At 43.3% G+C, this 21,157-nt stretch overlaps 1 protein-coding gene across 1 annotated transcript; it reads right to left on the minus strand.

Moving 5' to 3' along the window:
- Positions 1 to 599: 599 nt before the first annotated feature.
- On the minus strand, positions 600 to 19,905 carry ZNF365 (zinc finger protein 365). Its single transcript, XM_067299593.1, has 4 exons — positions 19,193 to 19,905; positions 8,461 to 8,641; positions 6,014 to 6,051; positions 600 to 1,871 (listed from the first exon to the last, which is right to left on the minus strand). Exons 1-4 carry the CDS (start codon positions 19,903 to 19,905, stop codon positions 1,625 to 1,627), a joined length of 1,179 nt encoding a protein of 392 aa, XP_067155694.1. The 3' UTR covers positions 600 to 1,624.
- Between the last annotated feature and the right edge of the window lie 1,252 nt (positions 19,906 to 21,157).

Below are 21,157 nucleotides of genomic sequence, written 5' to 3' on the forward strand. Positions count from 1 at the left end.
GGTTTTACACTGTGACCTTCTCTTGAAACAGTGTTGAGAAACTTCACACGTTATCTGATTGTCCCACATACACTCTTTAAAATAAAAGTCAGGAATAGTACTTTCATTCTTCACTCTCTACTTTCTGGGGGCTCAATGCATTGACAAATGTACGACATCTGTAATTACCTGATCTCAGCTGACTGATTGGTCATCATCTGCTTTAAAAATATTGCAACTCAGGTGCTTATTGCAGCAGTGATCATAGTGATACACTGTCTTTTAATGCTCAGTTCTGCTTACAGTGATAATTATAAAAAATGAAAAACATTTTTCACAAATCTTTATACACATACTGTAAAAATCACCTTCCACAAAAACAATTTACATCTGTTATGAGCATTTAAAAAATAAATTACACAGACTTGTTTCACCTATTCTGTTTCTTGAGAAAACTAATCTCATCAGTAACATCAACAGGATGTTCATATTTGTAAACATGGCATGAGGATTCATGTTATCAAAAAACAGTATGCACAGAAAAATTACCTTGATAAAAATTCTGACGAGTGAAGATCCTTTTAATTGGCACAAACCAATGTAAACGCACGCATGCCTGTGAAAAATTCCTGTCCTGTAATCTTCTCTAACCTCCTTACTCTTGGGGTTTCTACTGAAATCCAGGAGCCTCTCAACCCTGTAGGGATTCTTCATAGAGATAAAAATTTGATGGGTTTAGGTTATGATCGTAGCCAATTTTGGCCTTCCATGCTTTAAAGCAAGTACAGGTGTTGAACATGTTACTTTACCCCTTCACTTGCTGCTCTGCAGCTGTTAAAAACCTGCTGCTGCGACTTAGTAAAGAAATGACTCCTCTGCCTCAAAGTGCTGGTGGGGGTGAGGTGCCAGGTTCTGCTCTCAGTGCTCAGTGACACCGCAGGCTGGTGCAGACAGCAAAACCATAAAGCTTCTGGAGTGTGACAGCTGTGCTTCAAACACCGAAGCAGCTCGAACTTGTACTACCAGAGAATGTGGCTGTTGGCAAGACCGAGCTGTTTAACATATGTAAGAAAGTGTGGAAATGTGCCCGATTGGGCTTATAGCAGAAAACTCACTGTAGCGGTCTGTTGCTGTAAACAGCCTTCAAGTCAACTCAAGTAGACTTTTTGCATCTAAATATGTTTGCACATGTGACAGTTAATCATTGACCGTATACCTGCCTATGCACAAAGACTGAATAGTTGGGTGCCGATTAAATGGATTCTTCTGAATTTCAGCAACAGCATAGACTGAAAATAAATAACCAAGCCACATGCTGCCACTAAAATAATAAAACATATAGCCACAGTACTGCCCAGCAAGATAACTGCAGTCATTTAAAATAAGCTCTATAAATAAATAAATAAATAGATAGATAGAAAAACCTCAATGTAAACTGAATGTCACCTCTCTTATAGTGCCCAAAGTGGGAATGGAGTTACTAAATAATATATAAATATTCCATACTGTATATATTTCTATATATTATATTTGATATGTTTTGGCATGGCCAGATGGATAGAAAAAAATAGGATGATTAACTTCAATCATTATTTGTTCTGTTGAAGCCAAGCTCCTGTGTTACTACATATATTATTAACCATTCCTATAGCGGTTTGGCCTTTTTACCCATCTTAGATTTTGCATTCACCTTTCTGGCAGAGCAGATTGGTTCACCTTTCTTTTGTGGTTTCCATAGTTCTCTTGGGCAATCAACAGGTTCATAGAAGTATCTGACTGGCTGCATGCTGGTTTTTTCATCCTTTACTTTTTTCAACAAGATTCTTCCTTTCTGAAAGGAGTGAGGCTTTGCGTCAGGGATGTTATATGAAGCGTGTTGACTTCCTCGGCTCCTGAAATTAATAATAATGATCATTAGTAATTATTATTCAGTCTTGAAAAGTGAGAAGTGCCCAAAATGTCCCAAACCCATAGATTTTTGAAGACAGAAATAGCCTTTTTTTTTTTTTTACAGGACCAGGTTGAAAGGTAAAAACTGACAGTAGCAAGATGAAACGTATTTCTTAATACTCAGAAGCATCCCTCACTAAAAGAACCCCTACATGTGTTACTGGTGGACCTTCTTCATGCATAGTCCTCTGTGCTTTCATTCAGGGTAACAGTCTGCTGATTTGGGAGTGTTGTCACCTAGCTGAGGTCTATATACTCTTACTTGATGATTTCAAGGGATTTTAAAGATACACATGTTCACTTCTGCAAAGAATGAATAGCTCCATGTCTTTAAAAGACACCATGGCATCAGCAGCAATAAAAAGCGGATGCTGCAACGGTGCTGACTCCTTGGGAGGGATCTCGTTGGTGGGATCTCAGCGCTGTCCTGGGTTGTCGCAGCACTGCCAAGCCCCAGTGCTTGACGCTACTCACCGGTCAGCCAATAGCTCCAGAAACTCAACTAGGAAAATTTAGCTTTGGCTTTAGGGTTTGATTTGAAACATGAGAAGAGAAAAGGGGAGTACAGTAATTGCTGTGGAGAGGGGAATAAAAGCTTCAGGCCCAAACTAAGCTGAATTTGCTGTCTTCTCTGCGATGGCTCAAGCCTGGTGAGAGCTGCTGAAACTGGTGAACTTAGGTGGAGTTACAGCACAGTGCCTGGTGCTGTGAACCATGCCTTCTGCTCTAAATTTTATGTTGAAATTGCAGTTCCACAGTTTAGTTAAATAAGAGCTTTACAGTTCTCTTTTAACATCATCTTGAAATGTTTTACAGCAGATGCATATAGTAAAACAGCAGCACTATGAATCTAAGGCACCAGCTCATGAATACCCAGTTACCATGACTGAAGCGAAGAACAGATGTGCTGATGTACAAGTTGTTATGTTAAGAGTTCCCATAGGAACTATTTTCCATAGCTCATTGTTTCTGGAAACCACGTATCTGTAGTATTACTTGTCCTAGGAATTAAACAGTAGTGCACACTTGACAGAGCCAGTTTTGGAAAAAGCTGCAGCTGTTTTAAGTGTGTGCAGCTCAAGCCCTCACCCCTCAGGACCTGCAGCTGCACTTTCCAGTCTCCCCAGTGCCATCCTCCGGGCTGTTCCCGTCATGTGAGAGTTCCTCGTTTAGAGCAACAGCCACCGATATTGTCCTATTTTAAAACAACCTGCTACTTTCCTGGCTGTGAGCATTCTCCTCCTCACATAGTCACACAAAGACCTTCCATCTGAGTCAGAAATAGCAAGAGCACCATCAAAATGTGTTCCCCTTCTCGTATCCTTTTTCTCCAAATCTGGCCTAATTTGAAACCTGCTCTTTAAAAGACCAGAAGGGTGTCATGGAAGCTTCTGTAATTGTCGGCAGCTTTGCCAACCAGACTTCACTGTGGAGATGTTTCTGGGGGAAAGAGCTGTGCAGATCCAAGCAGGAGCTTATAGGTGCTGTGCTGTGCAGTGCTGGCATGGCTCAGCCCTGGGCTCTTGCCAGGATTTAGAAATTACCTGCAGAGGTACAGATTTTGGCCGCTCTGAATTACGATTACTTCTTAGGCACAGTTTGCTAAGGTCTATTACTTGTTTGTTGTTAAAACACGTAGTTTTTCTCAGATGTTGCTACTGTGAAGAAGTTGTATAATTTATCCCCAAGGCACATGCAGGTTTCATTGCGACAGGTGATGTTAGTCACTCCACTGCGGCACTGAACGACGCTATTAAAACCAAAACAGATCAAAGTTAAGATGATCAGAGGGGATTGCCTAAAAGAGCTAAACTGTATTTAAATTAAAAGTGTTTATGGTGGAGAAGATGGACTTCGGTCCCTAACTCATAATATGAGAAAAGGCAGCTGAGGCTGACGAAAATGCAGGTTTCCTGAGGATGTATGGTATTGAACTGCAATGTTGCCAGCACTAAATGTGGGCACTGTTGTTTCATTATAAGTGGCAACTTCTTGATAAAAGTGACTGTAACATTCTGAATTTATATTCAGGTATATTCTTAATCTGCAGCATTATGGAGAAAGACTATAAAAGTGCGACTCAGTGCACCCCACTGCCCGCAGGCACATAAGAACAACCCTATTCTTGCTACATTTCATGAACGTCAGGTATTTTTCAAGGCAGTCTCAGGGTTTTGAGAGACTTAATTCTTGCCTTAAGAACGAGAGCTGGCATTTAAGATTGTTTCAGGCACCGATGTGCAGGCAGGTCTGTCATGCCCTTGGTAGGGCTTTTCCTGGAGATAGTGGGCAGAAACTGGGGAAGAGGAACTGGAAAGCAAGGCAGGGGCTTGGAGCAAGAGGGACTGTGAGTTGAGGCACTGATCCCAAACACCGTAAGCAGCTGGAGGCCCAGCAGACACAGCAGCACAGGGACATTCCCCCAGCAGGTTGGCAGCAAGCAAGGATATTCTCCCTGCGCATCGGTTGTTTCTCTCAGCCTGTATCAAGATATGGAGCGTGTAGCAAACAACAAAACCCCCTGAGATTACAGAGAATTTTCTAGACAGGTAGTAATGACTCCCAATTTTTTAGCTGATACATATCATTAAAACCTAGTTTAATGGTTTTATGTACTTAGCTGTTTTTGACCTCTCTTGTTGAGATTCCCCCTTACCCACAGAACAGGCAGAGCAAAATAAAAGCTTTCCTACCCCTCTGGGCTTCCTCACCTCTACCCTCCCTGCTTCGTAGGACAGGTCGGCTTATCTTACACCAGATGGATCCGGATCAAGGATGCTACTTAAGGCTTGTTCTGACAGTGTCTTTCCAAAAGAGAACTGTATCGGTAGTTAAACAAAACCCTCTAAATAATTTTATATATACCTCCGAACTCCCACTAGTTGTCAGCAATTTATGGATTTTACCAAACTGCGCTATATTTAGACCAATGGCTTGTCAGTGGAAGGATTCATGTCTCCAAGTCGTTAAGTTCACTGGTTATATTTCATTTCTATTATTTTCTTTGTTTCCAAACATATCAGGAGTTCTAGAGGCCTGAAAACTAGACACGTTGTCAACTAAAAGTCTACATTTTGGACAAGCAATTTTTTTCAGAACCTCAAATCAGCAGAAAAAAATAAAATGCTATAATAGCTATAAAAGCAAAAAGTAGAAAAAAAAACCAAAGCTCAAACCCCTGTGATATCAATTATTAATTCAAACACATGCTTATGGCAAAAGGGTACTTGGCCATAATCACATTCCCTGCCAGGACTAAGAAAAATGAAAAAAAAACAAACAATCAAACAAGCCCCCAGCAGACTCTAAGTTGTATTTTTAGTCTATTTTCCAGTCCATCCATCTGCACAGGAGTTTCTCAGTCTTCCAGTAATTCTTGAACCCATTGGGAAAATACAAACAAATCTGACAGGGATATCAAAGTCCCAGACACATGATGAGGCAACAAGTTTTGTGGGAACTGGAAGCTGAGGGAGAGACACCCAAACTAGTGTGGCCAGTGAGAGCGGATGTGCTGTCTGACTGCTGCTCAGCCAAGCAGCCTCCGAACCAGCCACTGGCCAAGACGCGGCTGCGCAGGAAACCAGCCTTATTAGCTCTGCTGCTCAAAAAGCAGCTTCTTGAGTAACCCGAGATGTTGTTAATGCCAAACTTAAGTCAGGACACTTGTTTGCTTACACGTGATTTTTAAGCTGACCGTGTTATTGTCAGTTAGGAAATGACAACTGTCTCTCTCCTACCTACAGAATGTTAAAGATATTTTCACTTGAAACTTGGCCTGCATTTACTGAGGAGATTCAACTGCTGTAGCTTTGCAAAAGGCTCATATGGTTAAACAGGAAGGAGTCCGTTATTTTACACAAAATTATCCTAATGTTTTTTTAAATACATTTTATTTTTAATGCAGCAGGAATCTGGTTTCCTCTATTACCTCAAATAAATATAGATCATGCTCAGGTATAGGACCTGATCCAAGACCCACTCTGATTCTGACCTTCGGATCAGTTTGAGATAGCAAAAGCAGACATGCAAGCATGTTAACTTAGTATCTTTAAATATGAGAAAAAAGAAAAGACATACATACAGGCATCTGGGTTTCTTATGTAATGAAATTTCTGTAAACTGCAAGGAAAACAAAAACATGTTATTAATATTAATATTAAATTATCAAGTAATCAAAGCATAGGTATAAAATTGAGTTAAAATATTCTAGATATGTCATCTTAAGATTCACATTTCCATTATCACCTGCTGTTACTACTAGAAGAATATTAATAAGAGAAACTTAAAAAAAACTTTCACCGATTATTATTCCTCCATCTTATTACATCTGGTTTTAAACTCATAATATGTGAATTGCTAGTAGTTGGATTTTTCCCATTATTTTTATTGTAACTATAATCAAGTAAATTGCTGAAGAAGTGTGGGCTGAACAGAGATCCTTCACATTAGATTAAACAGTTTAGATACAATGAGAAGTAATTATTGTGTTCAAGATAATTAATAAGGGATAGTGCCTCAATAAACTGTATTAAATTAATTTTATCTCAGAGCCTTAAATTTTGCAGTCATACATTTCTTTTACGCAAGCAGCTAAGAAACTCCAGCTCCGAATGCTTGGCTCTGCCTGCAGCAGCACACAGCTGTGGAAGGTGAGAACTCAAGTGTTTCTCTTCCTTCCCTCCTGCTCCAAATCCCAAGACCACTTAGGGACACAGCCTCATGTCCAGCGCAGCTTTGCAACTTTATTAAGACAGGATGCTTCACAGTTTGGGAGCAATTTTGTCTAGCCCCTCTGTTACCGGGGGTCAGAGAAGGAGGCATTTAACACCAGCTCAGCCTAAATATGCTTGGGAGCCTGCAGCCTTCTTTCTGCTGATCCCCAATCAGCATTATGTACCTGAGAATTAGTCTGAGACTTTGAATGTCATTTAGTGAAGTTACCAAGCCGAGCATGTCAGATCTGGCATTTGAAAATGATTATTTTCTAGTATATGTCCCCTCTGTCCCTGGTATTTTCCACACCTTGCAGGTGGACTTTTACCCGACCCAACTTTGCTTGTCATCTGTCGTGGAGGGGAGTCTGGAGCCATTGTGTGCTTTTCTCTAATTACCTCGTGAAGGTCAGGCTGGTCAATATTTGGATAGATGACCTCAGAGGAATGCTTAAGTCATTCAGAAAGCAGGACAGCTGCCTCAAAAGTTAGCGCCTTCCCCAAGGGACACTGCTGAGCCAAGGATCCCGGTAAACACATCAAGAGCATGGGAGAAGATTTAATACTGAAGCCCATCTTTACAGTCCTCTTCAATGTTCTCACAGACATTGTTTGAGATAGGAACCTATACTAAATTTCAACACATCTACGTTTACTCAGTTCTTGCCTAAAGGTCTTCATCTTCCAAGTACCTATAGGAACCTTTGCTTTCTACCATTAAATACCTTTTTAGTGCTGTGCATGATCAAATGCTTTTCACTTCACCTCCAAGGAAGAGTAATTACTTAGTATAGGTGGTATGGGGTATTCATTTAAGTTGAAATGTTCTTTGGAAGTTATGTGGATAAAAGTTGCCATATAAATATAACGCATTGTAGGAAAAACACTGAGTTTAAGTAGTAAGAATGAGAGTTTTTACAGAAATCATGTTATTTAACAAGCAATGTTTAGACAGCAATGGCTTCAAATCTGTGGGCCTGTGGAAATCCATGTACTACTTCTAAGAGTCCTGTAATAGATAACTAGCGAAAGGCAGCCCATTTGCCAGCAGGTTTACATATTCTCTATAGGGATCCACATCTCTGCTGAAAATGTTTAGGGATCTGCAAAAAAACTGCCAATAGAAAGTTGGTGACCCAAAAGCAATGTGCTTCCAGCAAAGAAAACAGCAGCCATAGCCAAAGCTGGAAAAAAAATTCTGGCAAATATTTCAATATTTTCTGTTTTCCTTTTCCCATCTTTGGCTATTTCTGCTCTTTTCCTCTCTGCTTCTTTGCTCAAAAGGAAATGAACTCCGGAGTCAAGATGGGATAAACTGAACTTCTACATGTTGTTCCCACACCCTCTTCCACACTACTGCACATTGCCAATATACCTGTAACTCACTTCAGGTGAAAGGGTGCAAAGCTCCAATTCTCAGCTGCCCGCTGCCTTTGCTCATTACCCTGTGATTTGGTTACATCAGGCTAGAACTGAAAGACTGTTTTCCACACTACCCATTACAATAAACACCAGAGCTTTAAGTTTCAAATATAATTCATATGGGAATATGAACTATTCAGGTTTCTACAATGACACTCAAAATTGTTTGAAATTCACCTATTATTACTAAACACACACTCTGTGCAATGCATGACAAATATGTGAAGTGGCAGTTAAAAATATAAATAAAATATAAGCCTAAAGAAACATTTCACAAATACAAATCTGTCTGGAGGAGCAATTAGCCTGTCCCACTGGGCCTACTCACATTCAGATTCAAGTACTTTCCCTCCAGTGGTGGGTGACAATTAACGAAAGGACTTTGCTGGCTTACCACAGGTTCGCTGACATCGTTGTGGTGGCACAAAACCTGCTGGTTTTGGTAATATTCTAGCTGCCTTTCTGCCAGGTCCACCCGCTGCAATAGGTTCTCTATGAAGTGCTGGAGCCTGGCTTTTCCCCGGACTTCTTTTTCTGCTGCTTCTTCGAGAAAGTGGTTGAAAGTGACAACTTCTCTGCAAGACAAAAACATGGCAAAGAAGCGACATTTAAATAACGGGAAAGGCCCTGGTCTTACTGCTGCCAGAAAATTACTTAGGGACTTGCTAGGTCTTCAAATCCAAGTTGAAATCCAAATCCTACCGCTGCGGGCCACAATTTCATATGATCCCTTTCATAAACCGATCAGCCTCCACAGTAGCACGAGCAACAGTTTGTTTGTCACAGCCTGGATTTATCTGCTTGGTCTGTGCCATTTGTTTCTGTCCCCGTTCGCTTTCCCTCTTTGACATTTGGCCCCTTACATAATCACAGAGAACCCTTGTTTGGCATGTCTAAATAAATCAGGTGTTTTTAACTTCTTCTAAAATAGGCTGCTGGTCTCACCTGCCTTTCTTTGCAGCAGTGGTCAAAATAGGTCACTAAAATGATCCCTAGATTTACAGATGAGGTTTCACCAGTGTCTTGTACAATAGGTGGGCAGTTCTTTCTCTCTGCTGGAGACACCTCACCTGATACTTACCTTGTTTTTTGTGGTGATATCCCATGGTGGCTAATTGCTGTCCTTCCCCTCTAGTAAGAGATTTCAACCTTTCTGTGGACACTTACACAAGAGCTGGAACACTGAATGCTGAATTTAAACTTATGGGGAGTGGATTTGGGGAAGTTTTATCACATTTTTTAGATCTCTTGGAAATAGTCCTTAGAGCTCTGGTGGTCCACAGACCACAGGATGGGAATGTCATTATCATTAATGATAACGTATGCTGGAGACAGCACTGCAGCCGTCTATTTGAAAACAGAGCACCTTCTCCTTTTCTTACTTAGATATGTGACTATCAGTCTTGAAACATGAAGGGAAGTGGATGAAACCCCAAGTTCATCTTCCCATTTTCTCATAATCTAACAACGGTAGTTCAGCGTAACTACTGTGGTGGTTCCTGACTTGAAAGAGCTACTGTGGCCATTAAACCCCACTTGAGCTGCAATCCTGCAAGTACTTCAAAGTGCAGTGTTGTGATCTGGAGCTAGTGGGAGCATGGGAGATTAAGAGATAATGTACAACTCACAGAACAAGCAGTATGTGCAGGGGAAGAGAGTGTTTTAGGTCACGAGTTTACAAATGTTTCTTGCCTGCTAACACCACTGGAAGCAACAAATTGCATTGTTGACTATGAAAGGTCCCAGCTGTATATGGAGAGATAAATCATCTTGAAGCGCCTTGCATACTATCAGTGGTAAACAGGCGACCACTTGGACAGGCAGGAGAAGTGTGGTTACAGAATGAGGCAGATATTATGAAAAATGGCAAATCTGGACACGTAGGATTTCCCCAGTTAATAAATGCCTGGATAAACAGTTCTTGTTCTGCCAATTAAATCATGTTAATTTTTGCTTTGTTCAAAATTCAGGGTGTGGGAGTGGGGGGAACCAATGCTTGCCAAATGAAAAAGGACATGATTGTTCGGTTGAAATACATAGCCCGAGAGAAAAAGCATTATAAGCAGAAGCTATGAAAACATGGTAGCAAAAATAGCCTTTTGAAGCTTAGTTTGTTTATAAGAAATCCAAAGTTTCTTTATATCTCATCAAAGATGGTTTTAACTCAATGGAGTTGCAGATAATTATTTTAAACAGTGAGCTGGTTTTGTCCTATGAAGAGTTAGGCACAAACAGCCAGCTATGGAAATTTGCCATCGAGATTCAAGCTGTGTCTGCCTGCTCTAAACCATACCAGAGCATAGCAAAAGGCTGTTTACAAGGCTAATCTAGTGGTAGAAATGAGGTAAAAACAAGTATGTAGTGTTTGGATGAGGACATTCAAAGTCATTCTGGTTAGTTTACATTAATTTATTCACAAAACCTGTCTTAAGAGAGAGGTAAGAAGAACTTCATTTGTTAAACTCAGCTAATTCATTCCAATTTTAAGGCTCTATATAGTTTCTGTGATTATTAGCTTGCCCAGAGTAACATGGTAATAAAAAGCCACTGAAAATGCTTAGGAAGAAGCCAACCTAAACTCAGTTTTAGGGCTTTATTCTCACCTCACTTACAGCACTAACTCCTTTGTTCATGAAGCCACTCGATTTACTTTAGCGTAGGAGCAACCTGAAGCCCCTGGTGTTCAACCATGGGCTCTTCCTCTTCTGATAGGAAGCTCGGAAAGATGGAATTTTAGTCGGTCGGCTGTAAATCCCTCCTGCGGGGAAGGAAAGAGAACTGTACGTGGTCTGCCAGACCGCTGGCCTTCCCGTGACATACAGTCATACAGACATACAGTCTCAATGAATAAATTCTCTAGTATTTCCCTTGCTATCTGGACCATTCAAGATACTTGGCAACCTACATGCCATTATTTATAGGAACTGTTATCAGCAGCAGTGGTAGTATTTCCATCATTTTTCTCTGTTTGCTTAGATGCCTCTGTACATCCTATGAATCTGTCTTTAATAATTGTTTTATCTAAAAATTTTCCTTTGTTCTGGAGTGATGCAACCGCTCTGTAAATTCCATTTAAAAAGACATGAGCCAGAATACCCACACGCTAGGTCTCTGTCCTGGGCCTTGTCCTGTTCAGCAGCACTTCTGTTAGTTCAGCTATTTTCTTTGTTTTCACTTCATTCACATCTCTCAGAAGAACAACATCAAGCCCCGAGGAGTGACTGCTAATAAGTCTCTCTACTTGTTCCAACCCCTCTTCCTCAGAGACCGCACTCTGTGCCACTGCTACACCTTGATTACCTGAAGGAAATTCCCAGAAGAATTTCTACCCTCCTCCTATCATGAATAATAGGGGAATGGTTCAAAGAACTCATTTAGCTTCTCTACAGCCATTATTTATCTGTTTAACTAACTGCCTGTATTGTCTCTTGTAGTTTGCACAGACTTTTTCTTAGCCATATTGGTTACCCTATCACTTCAATTCTATTTTTAATATCTATTTTTAATAGCTGTGATGATTTTCTGTTTACATTCTTTATTTTACTTTCATCTCATTTCTCCTGGCCTCTGCAATTGTTATTGGAAATGTTATGTGATCTGATTTTCACCCACTCTTACGCTTTGCGGAAAAATGGATGTTCACAGCAGGTGAGATGCTGCTCCTAAGTAATTCAGGAGCAAGCTGGTTCCACAAATATTGTGGGGCCACTTGGCAGAAGAATAAAACAGAGTGCACCAGCACGGACCTGCTGGGCTCGGTGTCTTGGCAGACCAGCCTTGTCAGCGGTGCTCACCTGAAACAGGACTCATAGGCTAGAGCCTGGCTCGGACCTGCAGCACTGCCCTTTCTAGTGAGCGGTCGGCTATCCTGTGCTGACTATCCTACATCTGGAGCACTGCTGCTATTTTAAGAAAAGGTGACGTAGAGTGGTTAGCTCCCCTTGAACTATCTCTGTTCTCAACATCATCCCTTTCCCACTTTCCCCTGGCTCCTCTGTGTGCTCTCCTTTCTCGTCCGCTCCTTCCACCTGCAGCCTCCTGCCCCTTTTCACTGCAAGCTCTGGATCCTGCCGCTAAACTTTCTGAGCAGAATAAATTTACACTCAGCACAGCTCAGATCTCTGTAAACTTCTGTAGAGGATAGCAGAGTGGTTTCATGTTGTTTGCTTGTAGTTTACTATACAGTACAAACATATATTAATATATTTTGCATTGCATGATATTTTTAAGGGTTGTGACTGGGCAGCAGGGAGAAAGGTTAGTTATTTGTTTTCTCTTGGGTGCTGCAACCTCCATCAGCCAAAACCTTTTAGAAGGAGGGAGCACTGCTCACTCTCAGGGAGCAGAGTCATGTGTGACAGGCAGCAGCTTCTGGAGCCAGGGCAAGGCAAGGGAGAGGGAACCACAGAGCCCACAAGGGACAGGCGACCTGGGAGAGGCCCGAGGGGAGCAGTGGGAGCCTGGGCTGCTAGCCTGAGGGAGAAGAGCTTCTCCCAGAGGCAGAGGAGTCTGAGGGGAATTTATTGCAATGCAGCAGGCCACTGAGAGGTGCTGAACTGAAAAAAAGAGCAGAGGGAAGGACCCGCCAGGGGCAAGAAGGACTTGCTGCCAAAGCTTTTACTTGAATCTGAGTCACTGAGGGAGTTAACCTGTTAGAGTTAACTAGAGTTAACTAGCTTGGCATTTTGCACTCTAACTAGAGCTTAGCTGCTCTTGAGGAAAAACTGCAGATAGGTCTGCCTTGAAACTTTTCCCAAAACCTTCATGAAACAGCATGAGACATGATAAATAAAGTCATAAACCATAGGCAGAAGAATGAATCTCACCTAATGCTGTCTTTACTGCTAGATTACATGCTCGTTCTTGCAAGACTAGTGAGTTGCAGTTCTTCTGTACCTGAGCAGTTGCTGGCATGTGGATCCTGCAGTTATTAGTATTTGTAAGGTTTTTAGCTGCTAAGTGTGTAATAATCAGAGTAGATACAGAGCTTGGGACAGCTCCAGCTCCTTTATTTGACAAGAAGGGCTAATGATTTCACCTGTTGTGACTGAACCCTCCTACGGATACATAATGCTGGTCTCAGGACTATTTACAGCAACTTTAACACCTGCAACTGCTCTGTAGGTGGAGACAAGCATGAAGCTCCCTATGCAGATTTTGCATCCAAGTATTTAATCCTTTTAGAGAATTACACTTTGAATAACTCTGTCTAAAATTAATAGAAAAACAAATATTTTTATTATTTTACCTGAGGACAGGAAAGTTCATACTAGAGCTAGTTTTCATTTAGTTGTGAAAATGTTTTAAATATGTACATTCATTAAGGCTGCTGACCTTATCTGTCATCTCACTGGTGTTGTTGCCTGAAGGCCGATATCTGTTATGCATTAGCTTGTGGTTTCACATTCCTACACCATTATCAGCACATTTGATTTAAGAGGTTCACACCTCCTCCTCTGAAAAAATTATTGTCCTATCAGTTGCTCCCATTTAGTTGTTTGTGGGTTGTGCTGTAGATCTGAGCCATGAAGTTACTGGGTTGGCACGGGGAAGGTTAAAATAGTTTGTTTTGCAGACTCATTTTATGGGGTAGTCATGCTACACTTGAATCAGTGCAACTGAGGGGGAAGTAATCTCTCAGGTGGGAAGATGAAAGGAGATGGAAAGAGGGAGCAGGACCCTCTGAAACCAAGGGTGTGTAGCTGTGGTCATATTCTACTTGGAGCAAAATCCAAACTGTTTTGTTGTACACCTGAAATTGGTATTTTAAAGAAAGCACAAATTGCAGTGATCTCTAAGAACCAGATTATGAAACTCTTAATCCCATTGTCAAGCTGTTATTTGCACAAATAGTTTCAATAATTGCAAGTTTCTGGTGAAGCCATTGGCAAAAATAACTACTCACTACAACAGCTATTCTGAAATAGATCTTATATTCCAGGCTATGCCAGAGCACAGGCATGACCAGGCAGTCCAAAGCAAATGTACTAAACTGCTTAAAGAAATTACTGTTAGAGATATGACAACTGACTACATGCATGTTCTTCCCCTATGTTAGGAGACAAGGTGAAACTGTGTAAGTCACTGCATAACTTCCAGTGGAGGACCACAAATTTTAAAACTCACTAGTTGTCTTAGCATGCCCTGGAAATGAGTGGTGTGGGTGTACAGATGCATTACGCAGGACAGAAGTACAAGTCATTCTAATTAATGCTACAGTGAGATAAGACAGATCAGACAAATGTACCTCAAAAATATCTGCTTTGTTTTCTCAGTAAAAAAAAGTTCCCAACAGAAATTCAAATTCATGTGAAGAAAGAATTATTACAATATTACAATTTTTGTTGTCCTTGAACATGACAAAAGTAGAGAATTACTAAGGCCCAAATCTTTGTTTTGGATATACATCTCACACTAAGATTTAAGGACACTGTGTCCTTTACTTCAAATGCTTATCCCATTCAGCCTTATTGGAAAAAAAAAAAAAAAAAAAAAATCAAATTCTACCGGTTTGATTTTTTTTAACATAATTTCCAGAAACAAATCTCTAGGTGTCCTCTAGAAGTTGATTTCATAGCCGTTTTTAGTTTCAAGGGTTTTCTTGGTATTTTATTCACCACAAACTTACCTGCTTTGTGCAGGCTTCTGTGATATCTTTAAGATCATAGTACTCAATGAGTTGCACTCTCTTTCATGAAACATTGAATATTCCCTTTCAGGGCATATCTTTTAACTAATCATCCTTTTGCTCAGCAGCTCTACTCCAGGCTTGACCCCACAGCCGTCATTCATCCAAACTGTCCTAGACCAAACTGGGACAGGTCAGTGAAATGGGACCTGTCCTTGGTAGCTGTGCTTGCTTCTGCAGAATGTTTGGTTTTGGGTTCTCTCTCTCCTCCCCCAAAAAACTTTGGACTTTCCTAATATGAAGAGAATAAGTGATGCAACAGTGCCTGTTATAAGACTCTTCTGTGCTCAGAATCATACTACTTTAACTATGGGTTAGTATTGTTAGTGTGGTACCGTTACCTTTCTCCCGTCTCACCACACCCGGTCCCCATGAAGGCACCACACCAATAGAAGACCGTGCACAGCTGTGTACATTAGCACAGCTATTTTTGTAAGCAAAGAGGAATAAAATATAACTAAAAAGATACCTTCACTCTATCACTGTCTCTGTTGGACTGCTATAGCTTTTATTTAAAACAAACAAAAAGATAACTGACACTTGTAAAGAAATAACTCTACTAACCCAACAAATTCTATATGGGCAGCCCTGTGGCTGCTGGCAGCCTAAACCAATACTCCTCCCTCTCAGCAGAATGAGAGGTTAACAGTTAAACCAAATAGTGCTGTAATTTACATTATCACTGCTAATCAAAGCACTAACTAATTTCAACTTTGAGAAGGATTTACTCCCTACAGAGTTCTGAAGCCTACAAACTTGTTGCTCACTTTGAAGAGCACATCAGAGAAATCAGCTTCTGACATTGCAGCCACTTGAAGCATCACAGTCTTTCTATATCTCACATGCTTGATGCAAGTGGAGGCTCAGGACACACAGATTTAACAGCTGGAACAGAGAAGTGAAATTCCATCAAGACGCAGTGACCTCAGACATCTCTGTTGAGGAGTGCTAGTCCCAGAAGTGCGATATCTACCTTCACTAGGCTGTGCAGAAAGAAAAGATACAAGGCCTGAAAGAACTGTGTTTCTGGAACAAGAAGATGGAGATGTTTAAATACAGAATTCATATCTCTCCTTGTAGGAATTCAGATCTCCCTCTCGGGGTTTCCCAAGCAAGTTATTCTTGCTAGCACTCATCTTGCCTTTCCCTTAGCTTTTCTATTTGACTTCACAATCAGATCCAAAAATCAGAACTGTTATCCAAAGTGGAATCATACTGTTATTTTCTGTCTTCATCTTCTCATACCCTTCAAAAGAAGTTTGTTGAATCCCAACAATTCTGTCTTTCACAGCCAATTTATAGGTCAGATCTCTGGGTTTCACCACAAAACCATCACTAGATACATTCTTTTTCATCTTCCACATCTAGTTAACTCTTTTATTCTTACATGTAGGAGCAGGTCTAGCCTAACATCTCACAGAGCTCCCTGGATTATCTAGGCACGTTTCATACAGATGAAAATACACTGGATTAATACATTCAATATTAAGGAGTCATTTCATGTGATAGTGATTGTCTTTCCGTACAAGATACTCTCAGAGTAGTTGGATATACAGGAATATTCAGATATGGGTCTAGTATAGACATCTGTAACTTCTTTATCAGAACATTGTTGTTTTTCAAGAGTTACTTGAAAGGATGACATCCTCCAAAAAGCTATCAACTTCTTCCTGTAGAAGAGAGTCTCCAAAGAAGAGTTTTTGTGACGTTGTCTCAGATTTGGACTAGAATTATTTCCTCTTTGGATAGACTTTTTTTTTTTTTTTTAAACTCAGACTAATCTGGAGCAGACATACCTCAGTCTGTCTGGTAGCTAAAAATGCATATTGATTGTAATCCCTTTCTTATTTGCACATGCACCTTATTCCCCCATAATATCTGGTAGTAGAGACAACCATTCAGAGACCAAAGGGAAGACTAGTTTCCTTTACATCTCTTTATCATTCTTTCTTTTCCTAAGGAAGCTCTATGGAAAAAGGTGTTTTCTTTTTCCTTCTACAAAAAAGAAAGAGGAACAAATTTTCAGCTACAGTGGCTCAATATTAGTGCTACTTTGGGGAAAAGTTATCCATATTTACAAGACTCCTCATGGGGAAAAAATACCCCCAAAATGATGAAAGCATTTATTTTTGAAGGTCAGCAAGTATCAAAGACAGTCCCTAAGGGGTGCCTTTGACTTTTCACAATCTGCAGTGAGAACTCCTGCCTCTGCAATTTCCATTAAGTAGTTTTGTTTGGCTTCTTGATTATCTGGACTTCTTCCAGAAATCAAAGCCAGAGTTGAGGTCCTCCTTTTGAAGGAGAAAGTCCTTTCAGCACATAAGATGAGTAAATTTTTGAACAAACAAAAGAGGGAGTATGGAGAGAGGTGTCAGAATTTACCAACAGCCCATGAGAAAACCAGACAAGCTACAGTGTTGGTAAAGGTCATTAACATCTTTTCTTTTCCTCTCTACCACAGTATATTCAGTTCCTATTCACTTCCCTGCCAGTGGCACAAAGCTAAACGTCCAAGGCATTTTTAGAGGTTCAGATCTGAAAAGCTCTTCCCCTCCCATTTCTTGTTTCCACTAAGCCCCTTCCAGCCTCAGGATCACGTCATCTATTCTTGCCACAGCTGTTACTGAGCAGTCCCCCAATGGGACATGTGGCCTCTTCCTTGTGCCTTTCCTACTAGTGTTAAAAATCTCAACCTTTACTGCCTCTTTCTTTTCACATCAGTCTTTTGTCTCCCCCATATATCATATTCATTCTTTCTACCTAAGTAACTCAGGTCTCCCCCCTGCCCCTTCTCTTCTTCCTTGCTAGTCCATGACTCTCCTCTTCACTCTACTGCACAGCAGAAGTTTTTACAACTCTATTTTTGCTCCACTAAATGGTTTCTGCTTTACCCAGATAATCATGTTTTTTTCTGTGGATCACAAACCTTGCATCATAGTCCGTCCTCTAGAACTGTTTTAGTTTGGACTAAGATTTCATACCACTTCATTTTAGATATCTGAAGTTCAGCATCTCACCCCAAACAGGTGCTTACCTGAGGCCCCTCTTGAGTCTTCAGGGGGAGGAAGGACCTGCACAGAGCAATTCCTCCCACTCTGAGATATGTTTCTAGAACAAGTTGGATGAATCACACTGTGAAAGAGCCCATAACAGGAGTTTGGCTAGAAGCTGTCATCTTTGATACCTAAAGTTAGGTGGGAGCTCTACCGTAAGTGTATTCAGATGGTAAGTTATCTTCACAGCTTCCTTCCATCATTCTTTCAAATTCCTGTCTCAGTTTCACTGTTATCTTTAGCTTTATCTTTAGCCCTTAAATCTTCTCTTCTATGAGGTTCATGTGGTATTTCAGAAAATCAGAGGTTCTGCTGAATATCCCTTCAAGGAAGATGTATATCCCAGAGGCTCAAACCCCACCACTTTTGCTGTCCCATCTCCTGGGAAATCAACAGCAAATCTGCCTCAGGAGCCATCATCACCTTCTCTTTCTGGTCCTTAAGCCACAGGAAGAAAGGATGAAAACCCTCCAAACTTCCTACACTGAACTCCTACACCACCCTCCTTATTTCTTCTAAGATCAGCGTCATGGCAACTAGCACTCCTCATCTTTCCTTTGTAAGCTGATGAATTAGTTCAGAAATACTCCCTTATCAAGATCCAAATTTGCATTCCTCTGAAATAAGTTGTGCTGCTCCAAAAAGCCTGAAAAGGTTTCAGCAAATGCTGAATAAACTAAGTAGTTCATGTATAAATAATATATCAGACATCGCTACATTTTTAATGCATGCATCATGAACATGATTTTAGATTAACTAGGCTTGTCAAAATGACTCTGGCATCTGCTTCCTGTTCCCATATAAGTTATTCCAGTTTCATAGTTGTGTATCCATCTAAAACACCTGCTTGGATATGGCCTCTTGAGCATCATCTTCCAGTACAGCTTTGCCGCTGCACGGGAGACTGTCTTGCTCCACAGGCAACCCCACTGATTTCGGTGGGATGACTTCAGAGAAAAGGTGCCATTCTGTACTGCTACCTAATTCCTCCAGCACTCATCCACCCATCTCTTCTTAAAAATGTAGTGCATTGGAGATATCAATTTAAATCAGATTATATGCGGACGATAGTTTAGGCTTGTTTCTGTCCCCGTGAAACTAGGGTCATAACCCAGGCATTACAGGATGTAAGAGTTAGTCACCGCTTTCAAGCATGAAGCCACCTGCTCAGCGGAGCTGTCCCCCACCTTTCAGGAGATGCACTCACATGGGCTACAGCTCCAGAGGAAATTACTCAAAGCTGGCGAAGGCCAGGCCCTTTCCCACCCAGCAAGCTGCCGAGCCCGCCCCTGTCCCCCGGAGGCTTTCACTCCCGCCCGCGCTGGCGAGGCACGTGCTCCTTCGCCCGTGCGAAGCGCCTGGCTGGCCGTCGCCTCTCCACTTACTCCTCTTTCCTGTGGAGCTCTTCCTCGGACTCGGTGAGGCGCTGCTTCAGGGCTGCGATCATCTCCACCGCGACGTCCACCTGCCTGCTCAGGGCCCGCTCTCGCCGCTGCACCTCCTGCTTCTTCTGCGACAGCTGCACAAAAGCCGCCCGCACTTCCAGCAGCTCGGCGGTTTTCTGGGCCAGCTCTTTGGTCAGCCTGTCGATTCTCTTCTCTATCGTTTTGTCCACGGCCTCCACCATCCTGTTAAATTTTTCCCTGACGTGCGCCTCGAAGGAGGCTTTGGAGTCAGCGGTGGGGAAGCCGGGCGCAGAGAGGCGCTCGCCGGGCGAGTCGGCCGGCCCGTAGCTCGCCACGAAGGCCACGGGCCTTTCGGCTTCCGCCTCCAGCGACGGCCGCCTCCCCGTGCCCTCGCCGGGCGCATCGCGGAAGCCGAGGTAGGAGGGTTTCTGCTGCGCCGCGCCGCCGGCGCTGCCCAGGCTGCCCGGCGCGGGGGGCTCCGCGGCGGCGGCGACGAGCTCGGCATCCTTGAGGGAGGAAAAGAGGCTGCTTGTGCCGAGGAGGCTCCTCTCCTCGCAGCCGTGGCCGTGCTCCAGGTGCGCCCGCAGCGCGGACAGGCTGCGGAACCCGCCGCCGCCGCAGCGCGGGCAGCGGAAGGGCAGGCGCGTGGCGGCGCGCTCCGGCGAGCGCTGCCGCGGGAGCCCGCGCTGCATCCCCGGCGCGGGGCGAGGGGGCGCGGGGGCGCGGCCCCTTCCCCACGGGGCGGGCGGCGGCCCCGCTCCACTTGGGCAAACTTCGGGGCGGGGGGGTTGGAGCGGGGAGGGGAGGGAGGGAGGGAGAGGAGGGGGCGCCCGCCGCGGCCACGAGCGGGGCGGGGCGCGGCGCCGCGCTCCGCCCGCCGCCGCGGGGCCCCAAACGCGCCCGCCCGGCGGGACCGCGGCCGCACTCACCGACTTGTTGCGCCGCCGCCGCCGCCGCCGGGGGGGAGCCGTTTTCAGCAGAGCCGTAAATCAGGCCGAGCGCCGCGCTGCCGCCGCCGCCGCCGCGGGGCGGGAGCTGCGGGCCGGGCCGGGCCGGGCCGGCGCAGCGCGGGCGGTCAGCGGGGCAGGCCGGGAGCGGGCGGGGGGCCGCGCCGCGCCGCGCGTACCCGAAACAAGGAGGCACTTGCAGAACGAAGCCTGGGAGCAGGCTCGCGTTGGGCCGAGTGGGAAACAGGAGGCCGAGGCGTTCCTCGTTCTGCCCCTAGCCAGGGATCGGGGGGTTTCTCCCGGCTCCGCTCGCCCGGGGCGTTTCGCGTTGGAGATTTGCCGGGCTCTGTCCCGCGCCCCTTGGCTGTGCCATAAAGACGCCGTGAGCGGCATGCGGTACCTTGGGCATACGCTGAAGGACAGGAAAACTAAACCCACTTAAACTGCAAGACAGAAGTGACACAAGCAAATAGTTATAACCTGGCTGTGACTAAATTTAGGCAGGAAAGAGAAAAAAAGGTTTCTGAGAACTGTGGGATTCTACAACAGCCTTTATATAAAAAGTACGTAAAGTCTTTGGGGAAACAGGGCCTGGAAGAGCAGAGAGCCCCGAGAGCCCCTGCTGTCTCCCACGTCAGCACAGCTTCCCTTCTTTTCATGGGCTGATATGTTGGGGGAACCGAATATTTCCATGGTGATTTTTTGTGTTGGAGGACTATGGAGTGTGCTGATTACATAAAAAGGTAGACTTGCATCACTGTAATTGTGTATGGCCTTTCTTTAAACTACATCAAATAACCAGAGAGATTTGTGACTGTAAATATGACCCGAAGCTAGTGTCAGGATTTAAGGAGGGCAAGTCATGCGCTAATGGGATTTCAATTTTGAGAATGAAGAATTGATGTTATTGATATTACAGCATGCTGGCAACGGGTCCCTTCAATAGGTGACTGACTATGCTTTCAAGTCTGGTTATTTTTTATAACACAGATGCACA

Source organism: Apteryx mantelli, chromosome 7 (genome assembly GCF_036417845.1).
Source record: "Apteryx mantelli isolate bAptMan1 chromosome 7, bAptMan1.hap1, whole genome shotgun sequence".
Lineage (NCBI taxonomy): Eukaryota > Metazoa > Chordata > Aves > Apterygiformes > Apterygidae > Apteryx > Apteryx mantelli.